Source organism: Brachyhypopomus gauderio, unplaced genomic scaffold (assembly GCF_052324685.1).
Source record: "Brachyhypopomus gauderio isolate BG-103 unplaced genomic scaffold, BGAUD_0.2 sc56, whole genome shotgun sequence".
Taxonomy (NCBI): domain Eukaryota; kingdom Metazoa; phylum Chordata; class Actinopteri; order Gymnotiformes; family Hypopomidae; genus Brachyhypopomus; species Brachyhypopomus gauderio.
The window spans coordinates 849,875-868,421 of record NW_027506879.1 but is presented as its reverse complement, the minus strand read 5'-3'; the positions used below and the strand labels follow the sequence as shown (position 1 = coordinate 868,421).

The window sequence follows — 18,547 nt, the reverse complement described above, 5'->3', positions numbered from 1 at the left end:
CAACTATTTGTGGAATAAATCATCTTTGTTTTGGTTTAAAGCAGTGTGCACACTACTCATCTCTGTACAGATCGTAAACACAGCAAGCATGACCAGATTGCTGTTTTCAGTTTGACATTGTGATTTCTGATGTTTTCCGTCATGCATTCGGTCGTGCTGAGATGTGTTTAGAACTGCTGTGCAGTGGTGCCTCTACCACATGGCAGTCAGAGCTACAACGGAGAGGTAGGTGTGTCAGGAGAGACCAGAGAGGAGTGTCAGGATGCTTCAGTTCATCTATACTGGCAGAAATGTGTCTAAAAAATCTACAATAAGCTACAATGCGAAGGTGTCGGCAGTGCTGCTGACCACGTGTAGTCAGGAAGCTACAGCAGTGTTACTCCTCCTGAAGCGAAACAGTGGCTACCTGAGCCGTTCTGTGACGTGTGTCATCCCGTTTTTGGGTTCTTGACCCTGGACTGCCTCAGATTTGCCATACTAAACCAGCGGACCCAGCTGCCTCATCCCTGGTCCTGGTACTGGTCCGATGTGGACCGATGTTTAAGAGTAGCGCTCTAACCGGAGAGGTAACCTTAACTTTACACTGACACATTCTGTAAAGTCCAAACCTGGACAGAAACATCTGCTATGCTGAAGTTATATGTCTACATGCTCAGTGAAGTTAGCACATGGGCACCTTTGGTATTGGTAAAGTCGCATGGCAATTTTAATAATACACGTTTGTATATGTGCCAGTTCTCAGTCTCCTCCAGAGGGCTTGTCCTCCTTCCTGTCCAACACTTAAACGTGAAGAAGACGTTACTCGGCTGTGTGAGAGCACGTGATGGCACCAAACTGACAGATCGCTCTCGGAACAGTTCCTGTTATCAGCGTCTCACTGTGGACCCTGCCGAGAAGTTAAATAAGCTCTCAAACTAATCACGCCATCTACACAAATGATGCCATTTCTGAAGATTAAACTGCAGGTGATTCTCGGCACGATGGAAACACGGATAGAATGTGACAGGCTGCTTGTGTATTCCTCTGGTACGCAAAAAACGCCCCCTGCCCCCCCCTCAAGTTTAGCACGTGATAGTTTTAAGGGCATGCTTCGATCGATACAACCAATTGAGGTTGCAGCTTCATTAGGAATACGGGTTCTGTTTTCTTTGGGCCTGTCTGCCACTTGTGTTGCGGTGCGGTATAGATTTCCTCTGGCGTGCAGGAACGCGCTAATAACGCCGCCGTGAGCCGCACAGCTGAGGCTGAGTTTGCTGAATGCAGAATCACATATTGGGTTTTCTCCATTTGCAGCAACATCTAAATGAGAATGGGGTCCTCACTCCTTGCCTGTGGGCTTAAACACCATATAAGAACACCACAATCTTTAGGCTGTTACCGTCTGTAATTGTGCAGTTGAAGAAAATGTGCAAGGTTGCCAATTATTTTCTATTCAGGCTTAAATTGACAAGCGCGTTCTGCGCTCCAGTGTTCAGGAGACGCTGGTAATGGATTTGTGTTTTAAGCAATGGGCTATTACACGAATTTGGCATGTAAAATTGCAACTCGATCTGTAGACACACGCTGGATGTGTTTCTGCTCAGGCACCCTGTAAACTCTCAGCAAGAGCTGAAAGGAAACCCACATGAATCAGACGGTTAATGTTCCATTCCCGCCCATCACATCCCAAATGTGAAGAGCTCACCATTACAATCTCATATTTCCTCTCTTCCACATAGTCCCAGTGCTCTGTCTTTATCTCTGTCTCTGTCTCTCTCTCTCTCTCTCTCTCTCCCTCTATCTCAGTCTCTGTCTCTCTCTCTGTCACTCTTTCTCAGTCTCTCTCTCTGTCTCTATCTCCGTCTCTCTCATTCTCTCTCTCTCTCTACCCCATAGAGAGTTGCACGTGTCTATAGGCTGGAATGAAAATCGATGGTAAAGAATTACAGCCCAGTAATGAACATGATCTTGGTGTTTGCTGGAGGAGTGGACACCAGTTTGCCGTTTGCTGTGACCTTCCCGTGTGCTACAGGCTCTTAACGAGTCAGTCCGCAACCTGACACACATGCTTCCGGCTTTGTTACCCTTGTGACTTCCTATAATAAACTGCAACATAAACCCTTTGAAGCATCCCGAGACAGACGGGAAAGAGGGCCGTACTTCAGCTTGTTCAAGTTCATAATAAGAGGTAAAACTTTGCCTTGTTCTTGTGCTGTGAGATTACTCATGGTTACAAAAACCGCTGGACAGGTATTTTTGCCAATAGAAGGACATCAAAACGCTGGTCCTTTGATTCCGGTACATTTGTGCCGCTTTTTGGCAAGCCTCATCTAACGCCGTTACCTCGCTAGAAGACGCCATCGATGGCCCATCTTATCTTAACCATTAAGCCTGAATTTTTCCTAACATCAAAGATGACAACACATCTTCCCTAGCAGTACCCTGACCATAAAGATAAGTACTAGAGTTGGGTTATGCAAATTCAGGAGAGAGTCACTCCGAGAGTGTCGTCTGAGACGTGCGTTTCTGGCAGGACTAGGCTCCCAGAAGGGTGTGTGCTAAGCGCCCTGTTTCACCATTATGTCCAAGCCGCCTTTACCTAATATATCTAATGCAGCGTGCTGGGGGCCTCGGGCGGCTGAGTGGGGCCCGCCGAGGCTCCACGTGCCCTCTACACATAACACGGATCTCTTCCACCGTGTCGGGGCCTCGTGTGAGAGGATCTTCTGCTCATACGCAGCCATTATGAAACAGCTCTCTGCACCCCCACGTGTGTCTCAGTGCCGAGAAAGTGACCTCAGTGCAGAGAGAACATGAGTCATGCTGTTGTGTGTGTGAGAGGGAGAGAGAGAAACTCAGAGAGATAATGTGTGTGAGAGAGAGAGTACTAAGAAAAGAAATACACATAACTGCTTTTTTTTAGCATTTTGAACAAAATAGGCCAGAATCATTACTGAATTCAAGGTAAATTTCTAATGTACTGAATCCAAGTCTCTTCAAAGCTAAGGGTCTGGAGTCATTATTGTACAACACCTTGACAGTGGTTAACCATGATTTCTGTATAAGATTGCACAGTCCTGCACTGTTATGGACTATACTGAGAATGAATACTGTCTTACATGTTTTTATTTTAAGCTCTGATATGCTGCAGTGCTGCTTGATGGCACAGATGAGCCACTTAATTAATCACGTCCCTGTTTGTTTCGCAGGTGTCTGATCCTGATTTACGATGGAAAAACTGCTTGTCTGCCTGTTGGTTATCGGAATGGCAGTGAAGGCCCAGATCTGTCCCAAACGATGTGTGTGTCAGATCCTCTCCCCCAACCTCGCCACACTCTGTGCGAAGAAAGGGCTACTCTTCGTGCCACCGAACATCGACCGGCACACGGTGGAGCTGCGACTCGCCGACAACTTCATCACCAGCGTCAAACGGAAAGACTTTGCTAACATGACCAGACTGGTAGACCTCACCCTGTCCAGGAATACGATAAGCTACATCACGCCATATGCATTTGCAGACCTGGAAAACCTTCGAGCCTTGCACCTGAACCACAACCGTCTCACTCGAATAGGCAACGACACCTTCAGCGGTATGTCCAAGCTCCATCACCTGATTCTCAACAACAATCAATTGACCCTCATCCACCTGGGAGCCTTCAATGACCTTCTGGCCCTGGAGGAGCTTGACCTGTCCTACAATAACCTGGAGACCATTCCATGGGAGGCCATCCAGAAGATGACAAGTCTGCACACACTCAGTCTGGACCACAACATGATCGATTACATACCTGAAGGTACCTTCTCACTCTTGCAAAAGCTCAATCGCCTGGACGTGACCTCCAACAAGCTCCAGAAGCTTCCACCGGATCCACTGTTCCAGCGTGCCCAGGTCCTGGCCACGTCCGGTTTGCTCCACCCCTCCTCTTTCGCACTGAGCTTCGGAGGAAACCCTTTACACTGTAACTGTGAGCTCCTCTGGCTCCGGCGTCTCAGTCGGGAGGACGATCTGGAGACGTGCGCCACTCCGCCGCACCTCACCGGACGCTACTTCTGGTCCATCCCAGAGGAGGAGTTCCTCTGCGAACCTCCCCTCATCACCCGTTACTCCCACGAGACGAGGGTGCTGGAGGGCCAGAGAGTGACGCTGAAGTGCAAAGCCAGGGGCGATCCTGAGCCCGCTATTCACTGGATATCCCCCGAGGGCAAGTTGGTGTCGAACTCCTCCCGCACTGTGGTCTATAACAACGGCACTCTGGATATCCTGATCAGCACCGTGAAGGACACAGGCTCCTTCACCTGCATCTCCTCCAACCCGGCTGGGGAGGCACATCAAAACGTGGATTTGTTGATCATCAAGCTCCCCCACATCACCAACAGCACCAATAACATCCAGGAGCCAGACCCTGGCTCCTCCGACATCTCCACCTCCACCAGGACTGGAGCTAACGGCAGCAACCATACTGGAGATGCCAAGACCAACCTGGACAAGCGGGTGGTGATAGCGGAAGCCACCTCTTCCACCGCACTAATCAAGTTCAACTTCCAGAGGAATATCCCTGGAATCCGTATGTTTCAGATCCAGTATAACGGCACGTATGATGACTCCCTTGTTTACAGGTAAACAAAATGCTTTTACCTCCATGGCTGGAGTATTCTCTCCATTTAGTGACTTTGATGAATATTTCATAAAGCATGATGTATGAACTTCAAAAAGTGGCAGAGGCCTTGTTTCACAATTGCTCTTTGTAATACTTCTCTGTCCGCCTCTCTGAGTTTGCAACCACAACCTTCATTTAGAGGAAAGCCAATAAGGGCAATTAGCTTAACGAGTGTAGCTCGTTTCTATTGCCAAACAATTGAGGGGGTAATTGAATGGGAGATTAGCAGGAATGTAAAATGAGCACGTTTATCCAGACCAGATGACACACATGACTCTCTTTATCTGCTGTGACCTGAAAAGTTCCTCGCTTCAGTGTTCAAGCTTGAAAACCAAACGTGTGATGTTTATTTATTATTTATACATTCATCGATTTTGCAGATGAACACACATTGCATTCGACTGCATAATCAAGCTTGCACTTAGAAAAAAGAACAATTCCAGATGACCATATTTGGCTTCAGTGGGTTTGTAGAAAGGACTGAAAAGACACTGGCAGGCAATATATCACACATCTAACACTCTCACGGTCTCCAGAAGGACATGGGGACAGTGAAGTGGTGTGGTTTGAAATGCCTGTTCCTAATTATACAGCAAGAGGAAGAGGAAACCATTTATTGAGGATTTGAATAACCAGCATTAAACAAAGGGGGATGATGAGTGGGAGATCACATCAGAACATCCTTCTTATCAGAACATCCTTCATCAGTCTGTCCTTTGTAACATCCTTCATAATGTAAAATCCTTCTAAACAGATCCATCATATCATAACATCCTTCATAACATCCTTCATATCATATCATTCTTGGAGGCTGTTCTCAAACGTGAAGAACTTTAGTAATGGAAGTGGTTTCTAGTGATTTTGTTCACATAAATGCTTCATCCACACCCAGAAAGGAAAGTCTTGTTTTAGCTAAGTGAATGTAAAGCTTGTTAGTGATGTCACAGTTCAGATATTATGACCAGCTATTACTAAGTTATTCACTCACTCAGGTAATCACTCATTAAGGTAATCACCCATTAAGGTAATCACTCACTCAGGTAATCACTCACACAGGTAATCACTCATTAAGGTAATCACTCACACAGGTAATCACTCATTAAGGTAATCAATCACACAGGTAATCACTCACACAGGTAATCACTCACTAAGGTAATAACTTACACAGATAATCACTCACTCAGGTAATCACTCACTAAGGTAATCACCCATTAAGGTAATCACTCACTCAAGTAATCACTCACACATGTAATCACTCATTAAGGTAATCACTCACACAGGCAATCACTCACAGGTAATCATTCACTCAGGTAATTGCTCACTAAGGTGATTGCTGACTCAGGTAATCACTCACTAAGATAAGCACTCACTCTGATAATCACTCACTCTGGTAATCACTCACACAGGTAACCACTTACTAAGATAATCACTCACATAGGTAATCACTCACTAAGATAATCACTCACTCAGGTAATCACTTACATAGATATTCACTCACACAGGTAATCACTCACACAGGTAATCACTCACTAAGGTAATAACTTACACAGATAATCACTCACTCAGGTAATCACTCACTAAGGTAATCACTCACACAGATAATCACTCACTCAGGTAATCACTCACTAAGGTAATCACTCACTAAGGTAATAACTTACACAGATAATCACTCACTCAGGTAATCACTCAGGTAATCACTTACACAGATAATCACTCACACAGATAATCACTCACACAGGTAATCACTCACTTAGGTAATAACTTACACAGATAATCACTCACTCAGATAATCACTCACACAGATAATCACTCACACAGGTAATCACTCACTAAGGTAATAACTTGCACAGATAATCACTCACTCAGGTAATCACTCACTCATGGAAATGTAATGCTGCATGTCTTTTGATAGCCCATCCTCAAAGTTCTTCACTTTAATTTCATGCTAGTTCTGGTTCTGGTTCATGTTCTGTTAGGGTCTTGAGTTCTGGTTCAGGTTCTGTTTGGGTTTTGTGGCCACTGACAGTCATTAGAGGAGACAAATGAGACCTCACTGGCTCAAACTAAACTCAAAGTAAACTTCAACAACCATATCATCGTGTCATATGTGTCATATATTTCATGTCATATATTTCATATACATCAATTGATAATTTTGATGGTTAATTTTAGTAATCGGTTACATCTTACAGTTTGTTCATATTGCAGTAAGCAGAGTTTAGTGGATGAGTCACACTGAAAGGCAGAGGAGGGTAAGATCACACCGTTCCTTTAGTAGATAACCTGGTCTGTCAGAATCCAGATGCAAACACTGGAATGCCATTTGCATCTTTAAGCCCTGTGTTCTGAAGAAGAGCAGGGTGGGTCAGCCCTGTGTCCTGAAGAAGACCGGGGTGGGTCAGCCCTGTGTTCTGAAGAAGAGCAGGGTGGGTCAACCTTGTGTCCTGAAGAAGACCAGGGTGGGTCAGCCCTGTGTCCTGAAGAAGACCTGGGTGGGTCAGCCTTGTGTCCTGAAGAAGACCGGGGTGGGTCAGCCTTGTGTCCTGAAGAAGACCTGGGTGGGTCAGCCTTGTGTCCTGAAGAAGACCTGGGTGGGTCTGCCCTGTGTTCTGAAGAAGACCTGGGTGGGTCAACCTTGTGTCCTGAAGAAGACCGGGGTGGGTCAGCCTTGTGTTCTGAAGAAGACCGGGGTGGGTCAGCCCTGTGTTCTGAAGAAGATCTGGGTGTGTCAGCCCTGTGTTCTGAAGAAGACCTGGGTGTGTCAGCCCTGTGTTCTGAAGAAGACCTGGGTGGATCAGCCCTGTGTTCTGAAGAAGATCTGGGTGGGTCAGCCCTGTGTTCTGAAGAAGACCGGGGAGGGTCAGCCTTGTGTTCTGAAGAAGACCGGGGTGGGTCAGCCCTGTGTTCTGAAGAAGACCTGGGTGGGTCAGCCCTGTGTTCTGAAGAAGACCGGGGAGGGTCAGCCTTGTGTCCTGAAGAAGACCTGGGTGGGTCAGCCTTGTGTCCTGAAGAAGACCTGGGTGTGTCAGCCCTGTGTTCTGAAGAAGACCGGGGAGGGTCAGCCTTGTGTTCTGTGCACTTCCGAAATGAGTAGAGAGATTTATATCAGATTTTATTTTCCCCTTTAGTCAAGCTGAGGTTAATGAATGATTAACATAACTAATCAAGGGCCTCAAGTCATCAGTGATCATGTGATCACCTTTCAAGCTGAGCACGTGACCATGTGTATGAGTGATCACATGATCACCTTTCAAGCTGAGCGTGTGACCATGTGTATGAGTGATCACATGATCACCTTTCTAGCTGAGCTCGTGACCATGTTTCTGAGTGATCACTTGCACTCTGACTCCATGTCCCGGAGCACAAAGACTCTCAACGTGCTGCCAGATGAAAGGTTGATCAATATCTTGTGAACCAATTACAGTAACTTCATGAATTAGCTAATCAACATGAAACAAAGGGAATCCCAGCCAATCACAAATTAATACCATTAGGTGTGTCATTAATTGCCAACATGAATCAGAGAAGACGAAAGGAGGGATGTTGTTCATTACATGGATTCATTGTTCTTTTTTATTATTAAGAAAAAGATCAGCATAGAAGTCAGCTAGGGATCAAAGGCAAATTCAAATTGCTGAACATTAAACATTAGAATATAAATAAGCTTGTGAAAATAAAGGATGACATATCCTTTCATTTTCCACGACCCCCCAGTGAGCAGCTTCATGCTCAGAGTCACAGTACCACAGAGGCCACAAGCTTATCAGCTGAATCGGGTTATGCAGCTGGAAAATTGCCTTGGCCTTGAAGTTGGGCTATAAAGGAAATTGTGTTTTATATGTATACAAATATTGGAGACAGGACTTGGTAGAAATAGTGGTGTTGGTCTGCTTGTATAGGAGAGCCTTCCCCGATGGCACACAAACCTTGGCTTTGTGCACGCAAGCCTTGTTCAAGCTGTTAATTTTAATTCCTTTAAGTCTTTAATCAATGGTCAAGACAGCTACCGCATCAGATTTTCCAACATCGAGGCCATTGCATCAGCCCAGTGCTGGGAGTGCAGTTTACCACTGTCAGATTTAATTAGTTCACAACACTGTAGTTTTATGATGAAGCGAAGATAAGACATTGATCTTGTGGCTATAGCAAAATGTTTATTCGAGGAAACGTCCAGGTAATATCCATCCAAGCAGGTGTGGTTGGCTACAACCAGACTACAACTGTCCTGCACCTTAAAACATTTATACACTATTCTGGTACCTCTCATAACATACAGTCATGATCTGAAACGTTTACTGCAACATACAGAAGTTTGAGTAGGCAGACGTGTTTCAGAGTTATACACACAGCTGGCATCCTTGTTTCTGTCCTGCCCTTAGAAATGAGACGTCTGTGCTCAGTTGGGTTTCTGTGTCTTCTCTCTGATCTTGTTCCCAGAAGGACAGCTGTCGGTTCTGTGTGTGTGGGCGTTTCCCCGGCCCGAGAGGCAGGCGCTGGAGTTTGTGATGAGCTAAGCAGCTCCTCTCCCTCTGCAGTAACCTCCATGTTAGGAGGTTGTTGGAGAAGTGAATCCTGGGGCAGATGTTCCTCCTTCTGCAGTAACCTTCACAATAGGAGGGTGTTGGAGAAGTGAATCCTGGCAGCTGTTTCAGCAAATCCTGACTGAAGCACTGAATGTCAGAGGAGGCATGATTGTTTTCCTTTTAGCAAAAGATTGATCTTGATAAACTGCATCTTAAACACAAGAAAAGAAACCAAAAAACCCCCAAATTGTCTTTGTGTTGTAAAGCTGTTATTTACCAGCCTTAGATCCATGTTCCAACTGCACCAGTGTGGCATTATTCTGAGGGTTAGGGGTTAGGGGTTAGAGGTTAGAGGTTAGAGGTTAGGGGTTAGGGGTTAGGAGTTAGGGTTATGGTTAGGGGTTAGGGTTAGGTCTTGTTCATATTAAAATGTCTGAACCTGTATGGGGACACAGTGTTATTCTGGGCACTCCCCGAGGATGGTGAGTGTATTGCCTATAACAATTATACCTGAGAACTTACTGCTACAGTCACTGCTGCAGAGAGGAATATATTTAGATATACTTTAATAAATGAAACCAAACAAAAGCTATTTGAATTCATATTTGTGCATGTACGAGTGGGTGTGTGTGTGTGTGTGTGTGTGTGTGTGCATTTGTGTGTTTTTGCATATGTTTGTGTATGTGTGTGTGTGCGTGTGTGTGTGTGTGTGTATTAGTGTGTGGGCATATGTGTGTGTGTGTGTGTGTATGCATTTGTGTGTGTGTATGTATTTGTGTATGTCTGCATATGTGTGTGAGTGTGTTTGTGTGTGTGTGTGTGTGTTTGTGTGTGTGTGTCTGCATATGTTTGTGTGTGTCTGCATATGTGTGTGTGTGTGAGTATGTCTGCATATGTTTGTGTGTGTGTGTGTGTCTGCATATGTTTGTGTGTGTGTGTGTGTGTGTGTGTGTGTGTGTGAGAGAGAGAGAGAGCACCCTGTTTGACTCTATAATTCACTCCATGTGTTGGAACCGCCCTGAACTTGCACATGCAGCCATGTTTGTGTGTGTGTGTGTGTGTGTCTGCATATGCGCCCTGAACTTGCACATTCAGCCATGTTTGTGTGTGTGTGTGTGTGTGTGTGTGTGTGTGTGTGTGTGTGTGTGTGTGTGTGTGAATGTGTGTATTTGTGTGTGTGTGTGTGTGTGTGTATGTTTGTGTGTGTGTCTGCATGTGCCCTGAACTTGCACATTCAGCCATGTTTGTGTGTGTGTGTGTGTGTGTGTGTGTGTGTGTGTGTATTTGTGTGTGTGTGTGTGTGTATGTTTGTGTGTGTGTCTGCATATGTGCCCTGAACTTGCACATTCAGCCATGTTTGTGTGTGTGTGTGTGTGTGTGTGTGTGTGTGTGTGTGTGTGTGTGTGTGTGTGTGTGTGTGTGTGTGAGTGTGTGTATTTGTGTGTTTGTGTGTGTGTGTGTTTGTGTGTGTGTATGTGTGTTTGTGTGTGTGTCTGCATATGCGCCCTGAACTTGCACATTCAGCCATGTTTGTGTGTGACTGCGATTGCAGACATTCTTGTGCAGTTTCATGTGAAAGGCTAAAGCATGTAAAGTCATTTCCAGTGAGAGTGTGTGTGCCTAGAATCCACTCTGTGTGCGGTGGGAATCACACAGCCCTCCATTCAGGGGTGTGAAAGAAGCGAGTGTTTGTCAGGCTGAAGGGGAGATGATGGGGAGGTGGTGGGAGTGGGGGTGGAGGAGGAGGAGGGTGCTGGGCTCCATAAGAGATGTCATTGTTCATGTCTGGAGTAAAAGGCTCTCAGAGCCATAGCTGACCCTGCAGGTACTGCAGGACACTGCTGCGAGACAGGAACCCTGAACAGGACTACAGGGGTCCTGCACTCCTGAGATTACGGGGTTCACACCTGCCTTCTGAAGAGCACACACCAGATGAGAGAGATTCCTGATACCGCCATCCACTCTGTCTGGTTATTGATGTGTGCTATGAAAGAAATCTTGCTTTTCTACTCATCCTATCTGAATATCTGAATTCATCTCCTTTGAACTTTTATGGAGTAGCTATGCAAATACAAGAACTATATATATATATATATATATATATATATATATATATATATATATATATGGTAGTTGCTCCTGTAGAGTGGTATTGAGTCTGATATTGAGAGCATGAACATGAACTGAGATTAATAGGAACCTAATCCAGAATACAGAAACCCATGTTCATCTAATCCTGTGTGCTTTCCTAATTCTCATCTGTGCTCTTTAATCCTGACAGAATGATCCCTCCAACAAGTAAAAACTTCCTGGTGAACAACCTGGCGGCCGGGACACAGTATGACCTGTGCGTCCTGGCGATCTACGACGACGGGATCACGTCTCTGACGGCCACGCGCGTGGTGGGCTGCGTTCAGTTCAGCACCGAGTCCGAGTACCTGCGCTGTCACTTCATGCAGTCTCAGTTCCTGGGAGGCACCATGATCATCATTATTGGGGGCATCATCGTCGCCTCCGTCCTCGTCTTCATCGTCATCCTCATGATCCGCTATAAGGTGTGTAGCGTGAGCGATCGGGTCAAGGGGACCGTGGCCAGCATGCACTCCCAGACCAACGGGGCCCGAGCCCAGAGCAGCACCCTCACCCCCTCCGTGTCCAAACACGCCGTCCTGGGGTCGGAGGGGGGCGAGAGCTGCCAGAAGGCCGCGGCTGGACCTCCGGACTCTCTGGCCCACTCATCGGAGACCTCCGTCCCTGACTGCTCCACCTCCACCTCCCAGGTGAGCCCAAGCTGGCCCGGGCCCGGCTCCTCGGGGTCCCTGAAGCCCAAACGCAGGCCGGCACCCAAACCGTCGAACCCCGCCAGCTCCGAGGCCCAGACGGAGCCGCCCCCCCAGCGCGGAGACTCACAACACCAACCGAAACAACTCCACCGCCCTGCAGCAGCCGCTACTGCCCGGCTCCGCCCCTGGCCCCGCCCCCCTGACCCTCCCCTCTCGCTTCAGAGACACGCCCATCCTGAGGAGAGCACACCCCCGGCCCTCCGTGACCAAGTACCTGACACTGCCGACGGACGGGGTGCGGGCCAAGCGCAGGTACTCTCTAAACGAGGACCTGACCAAACACCACTGCTACCTTGGCAAACAGAAGTTTGGGAATATGTGGTCCAAGCGGAGTCTGTCCATGAACGGAATACTGGTCCAGATGGGCAATGTGGCCATAGACGGCAGCAAAGCCATGTGTTCCAGCTCAGAGTGGATTCTAGAGAGCACAGTGTGAAGGGAGTTAGAGACAGTGTGTTGTTACGTCCTAGGAATGAGTGTGTGTGTGTGTGTGTGTGTGTGTGTGTGTGTGTGTGTGTGTGTGTGTGTGTATGTGTGTGTGTGTGTGTGTGTGTGTGTGTGTGTGTGTGTGTGTGTGTGAAGTTCACAGCTGTGAGTATAACGTAAGTGTGTGTGTGTGTGTGTGTGTGTGTGTGTATGTGTGTGTGTGAGTGAGGTGCACAGCTGTGTGTAGTACATAAGTGTGTGTGTGAGTGTGTGTGTGTGAGTGAGTTGCACAGCTGTGTGTAGTACGTAAGTGTGTGTGTGTGCGTGTGTGTGTGTGTGTTTGAGTGAGGTGCACAGCTGTGTGTAGTACGTAAGTGTGTGTGTGTGTGTATATGTGTGTGTGTGTGTGTGTGTGTGTGTGTGTGTGTGTGTGTGCATCAAAGTGTGTGTGCAGGTGTGTGTCGGTGTGTCTGTATGCATGTGAGGGTTGCATCTTCTATTCTTTTTTCCACGCTGTCTTCTCTGTTCTGTTCTGTTTTAAATGGAAGGTACCTGGAGAAAGAGCTCGCGGCCTGGAGTCCCACCTGTGGATCACACTGACAGTCTCCTTCAGTACCATAGCAACTGCCACCAGAGCCCCGCCCCCTGGCCCTGATCCCACCCCCTTTCCGCCCCCTTCGTCCTGCACCTTGGTGAGAGGAACCGGTGCCTTCCTGCCTTCTCTTGTCAGGAGCACCAACTGGAATTGAGCTTTGGCCCACTGGGAATATGAACTGAGTGCAACCAGAGATATTTCACAAAAAAGCCTTTCTACTCAAGAGAATACGAGTTCCTGCACACTACACAGACACTGAAAACCACAATTAAAGACTTGAAACTTGGACCTGTTATTAAATTGATATTTTTTAAAGAAAAATTCAAGTTTTTGTTTTCTTTCTGGTGACGTTGATATTGCCTTTATTTGAAGGCACACAAAAAAACATGTGTGTACAGAAAGACAACATCTACTGTGTTGTTATGTTGTGTAAAATAAAAAACAAACCAAAACAAACCCCAAAACAAAGGAGTATAATTAAATGATGTAAATGATTACCAGGCCAGTGAAATCTCATTAGGAGAGCAACATTCCCAACACTCTGAACCAGCGTATAAACTCGACCTCAGCGTTTCCGTCTGTCAACATCGCAGACGCAGCGGCCGCACATCACGAGCACCGAGGGAACCGCTCTCCTGCCACCACACACACAAGTTCACACACAACTCCAATTTATACTTTTCCTAACTACTTACTAGGCAAACCCAGAGGCATTACACACCCTTTGTCTGTTGACCTTGTCCTGGAGAAAGCTGGTAAGATAAAATAACTGGCTTTTCTGTCTTTCTCTGTGAATATGTTGCAGTCTTGGTGTAATGAGTGTGTGTGTGTGTGTGTGTGTGTGTGTGTGTGTGTGTGTGTGTGTGTGTGTGTGTGTGTGTGTGGGTATGTGTGTGTGTGTGTGTGTGAGAGTGTGAGAGTGTGTGTGAGTGTTTGTGTGTGTGGGTATGTGTGTGTGTGTGTGTGTGTGTGTGTGTGTGTGTGTGTGTGTGTTTGTGTGTGTGTGTGTGTCCTATGTGACCCGGATGTGTAACAGTAAGGCGCTTCAAGGTCAGCTCTATGCTCCTGTCTCCACGGTGACACTTCCTGCTCCGTCGCCATGGGCTCTGAAGGAAAAGCCTCCTCAGAACCTCCATGTTCCTCAGAACCTCCATGTTCCTCAGAACCTCCATGTTCCTCTGCCATCCAGATTCATCTGGGGGCAATGAGATTTGAACAAGGCAAATCCTAATAATCCCTCTCTCTCCCCCCCTCCCTCCCCCTCTCTCTCTCCCTCCCTCCCTCCATCCCCCTCTCTCTCTCCCTCTCTCCCCCTCCCTCCCCCTCTCTCTCTCCCTCCCTCCCTCCATCCCTCCCTCCCTCCCTCCCTCAACCCTGCTCAAAGGAGATGGCTGCTTAAACACTGGGAGAGATGGGGGAGATGCTACTGTTCATCAGGGAGGAATAAACACCAGTGTAATTCCACAGTGGTGCCCTCGTAACCCTCTCTCACTTAAGCACAATGGCCCAATGAATCAACCACTTTAACCGCACCGCGAGCTGCAGGTCTTAACCAGCGTCATCAAGCGCAGCGATAGCGCCGCTAACGTGAAGTTGGTCACCCGGAATGACGCGCTCCGTTAATGAGGGTTAGCGTTCGGACGCAAGGTCAGACACCAACAACCTGCCGTGGTTTATCCCGCTCGATAAAACCACAAGGAAAATTATGCAACGTAGTCCTTCAGTCATATCAATTATGATTTTAAGGGCCTACCCAGCCAACCAGGGGAACAATCCCTAATTAGCACAGCAAAATGAAACCTACACAGCAAAATGAAACCTACACATTAAGCTCAGGATGTCTACCTCGGTGCAGGAAGTTTCTGAAGGACATCAGGTGCAGACGTAAAGACAGCGTGGTTAGAGCGTACACCATCCTGGAGATGTTCTGTGTTTGTGGGTATCACTAGAGCGTTCACCATCGTGGAGATGTTCTGTGTTTGTGGGTATCACTAGAGCGTTCACCATCGTGGAGATGTCAGTTCTGTGCTTGTGGTCACGTCACCTCGGTTCCACAAAGCTGCTCTTCGACTTGATGTGTCTGCTGAGATGAAAATGAAAGGCCTGGTGACAACATACTTACGAGATGCAGGCAGAGGTTTAACAAACACACGTCCAGTGAGCTCTTGCACCTTGAGAGTTCGCTTCACTGTCTGTGAATTAAGTTCTGCAAACCCCCAGAAGATCATCAAAGCTGTGTGTGTCAGATAAATACATTTAAATCTGGTTTTCCTTAGTCCTTAGTCCTTAGTTCTCAGCTCAAAATGAAACTGTTTCAAACAGTAAATGTTTATTGCCCTTAAAATTCACTCCCCAGATGAAACTTAATTAATATGTAGGAAAGAAGCTCTTAAAAGCCATAACAGGATTTAGTGACATGGTGAGACCCCTGCAGATGTGTCTCCCTATATGGACGTGTTTCCCTATATGGATGTGTCTCCCTATATGGACGTACGCACCCTATATGGACGTGTCTCCCTATATGGATGTACGCACCCTATATGGACGTGTCTCCCTATATGGACGTGTCTCCCTATATGGACGTACGCACCCTATATGGACGTGTCTCCCTATATGGACGTACGCACCCTATATGGACGTGTCTCCCTATATGGACGTACACACCCTATATGGATGTGTCCCTATATGGACGTGTCTCCCTATATAGACGTACACACCCTATATGGACGTGTCTCTCTATATGGATGAGTCTCCCTATGTGGACGTACACACCCTGTATGGATGTGTCTCCCTATATGGACGTACACACCCTATATGGATGTTTCTCCCTATATAGACGTCTCTCCGTATATGGACGTACAGACCCTATATGGACGTGTGTCCCTGTAGGGACGTACACACCCTTTATGGATGTGTCTCCCTATATGGACGTATCCCCCTATATGGATGTGTCTCCCTATATGGACGTGTCTCCCTATATGGATGTGAGGGTTGGGTGTGAGGTGAGGGTGTGAGTGTGAGGGTTAGGTGTGAGGTGAGGACCAGGTGTGAGTTGAGGGTGTGAGGTGAGAGTGTGAGGAGGGAGTCAGGTGTGAGGATGTGAGGGTCGGGTGTGAGGTGAGGGTGTGGTGAGAGTGTGAGGGTTGGGTGTGAGGTGAGGGTGTGGTGAGAGTGTGAGGGTTGGGTGTGAGGTGAGGGTGTGATGTGAGAGTGTGAGGTGAGGGTTAGGTGTGAGGTGAGGGTGTGATGTAAGGGTGTGAGGTGAGGGTTAGGTGTGAGGTGAGGGTGTGATGTGAGGTGAGGGCCAGGTGTGAGTTGAGGGTGTGGTTAGAGTGTGAGGGTTGGGTGTGAGGTGAGGGCCAGGTGTGAGTTGAGGGTGTGAGGTGGGAGTGTGAGGAGGGAGTCAGGTGTGAGGATGTGAGGGTCAGGAGTGAGGTGAGGGTGTGGTGAGAGTGTGAGGTTTGGGTGTGAGGTGAGGGTCGGGGTGAGTGTGAGGGTGTGAGGTGAGGGTTAGGTGTGAGGTGAGGGCCAGGTGTGAGATGACAGTGTGAGGGAGTCAGGTGTGAGGATGTGAGGTGAGAGTTAGGTGTGAGGTGGGAGTGTGAGGGTTGGGTGTGAGTTGAGGGTGTGAGGTGAGAGTGAGGAGGGAGTCAGATGTGAGGATGTGAGGGTTGGGTGTGAGGTGAGGGTGTGAGGTGGGGGCCAGGTGTGAGGTGAGGGTGTGAGGTGGGAGTGTGAGGGTTGGTTGTGAGGTGAGGGTGTGAGGTAGGGGCCAGGTGTGAGTTGAGGGTGTGAGGTGAGAGTGTGAGGAGGGAGTCAGGTGTGAGGATGTGAGGGTCGGGTGTGAGGTGAGGGTATGAGGTGAGAGTTAGGTATGAGGTGAGGGTGTGAGGTGGGGGCCAGGTGTGAGGTGAGGTGAGAGTGTGAGGAGGGAGTCAGGTGTGAGGATGTGAGGGTCGGGTGTGATGGTGTGGTTGGGGGAGCGGGGGAGGGGTTGCTTGGGAACCTTTCAAAGTTTAAGCGCAGTGCATCAAACCCGTCCTCAATATGTCTGTGCAACTTCCCACTCTTTCTGACGAGACAGCGGATGTGAGAACACACACACACACACACACACACGCACGCACGCACGCACGCACGCACGCACGCACGCACGCACGCACGCGCACGCACACACACACACACACACACACACACACACACACACACACACACACACACACTACCAGAGCTACATTACCCCAAAATAAGCAGTGCTTCACCATGGAAACATGGAAATGAATACAAATGATGTTGAACTCTGAGAGAGAAGCAGCCACATGTATGTAACAGGATGAGGATACAAACACTTGGGGGGGGGGGTACGTCTGTGATTGACAAATGAGCATGTGCGGTTAAATTAAAGCCCATTTCCTCTCTACTGCAGGGGACCTCTGATCGACAGACATCTGGACTCTCCCGCACAAAGTCTTAAAACTGCATACACGTGCTGTCTGAGTCACAGCAGTTGTTACAACACAAAGCACTTACACACGCATATACAGACACACACCATACGTGAACACCGCACACACATACATGTATTAACAAGGCCATCAATAACATTCCACATGTCAGAACCTGGGTGTCTTTCACACTGAGGTTCCACCAGAGATGAAACACTAGAACATGGTGTGTGTCCTGTGTGTACAACGGGCTGTGATTCATACGACACACATGCTGTTAACATTAATACCTTAATACAGTTGAAAGAGGAATCACAGATTAGCATTTAGCTACAGACTTCTTCAGTATATGATTTCACACCATGACAAGGCATGGCTAACTGCCATTATTATTATAAACAATAAAATGAGAGGTTTAAGCCTGATTGTGTCAGTTAATTCTATACATTGGTTTTTAAATGTTTCACTTTTCTTGTGCTGAGATCACTAAATCCTTATCTTAATGAAGCCAGAAAGCTGGTTTCAAAGTGGAGGAAGACATCTACACCCAACATCTACATCCAACATCTACACTCAACATCTACACTCAACATCTACACCCAACATCTACACTCAACATCTACACTCAACATCTACACCCAACATCTACATCCAACATCTACATCCAACATCTACACTCAACATCTACATCCAACATCTACATCCAACATCTACACTCAACATCTACATCCAACATCTACACCCGACATCTACACCCAACATCTACATCCAACATCTACACTCAACATCTACACCCAACATCTACACCCAACATCTACATCCAACATCTACGCTCAACATCTACATCCAACATCTACACTCAACATCTACATCCAACATCTACACCCAACATCTACATCCAACATCTACACTCAACATCTACACCCAACATCTACATCCAACATCTACACTCAACATCTACATCCAACATCTACACTCAACATCTACACCCAACATCTACACCCAACATCTACACTCAACATCTACACCCAACATCTACACCCAACATCTACATCCAACATCTACACCAAACATCTAC

General features: G+C 47.3%; 1 protein-coding gene across 1 annotated transcript in view; it reads left to right on the top strand.

Moving 5' to 3' along the window:
* Positions 1–12,567, top strand: part of lrfn5a (leucine rich repeat and fibronectin type III domain containing 5a) — a 58,803-nt gene extending 46,236 nt beyond the window's left edge. Inside the window, 3 exon segments of the mRNA XM_076987811.1 lie at positions 3,189–4,596; positions 11,442–12,054; positions 12,056–12,567. Coding sequence (XP_076843926.1) covers positions 3,209–4,596; positions 11,442–12,054; positions 12,056–12,439 — 2,385 coding nt within the window. The 5' untranslated portion in view covers positions 3,189–3,208 and the 3' untranslated portion in view covers positions 12,440–12,567.
* The last annotated feature ends 5,980 nt before the right edge of the window (positions 12,568–18,547 follow it).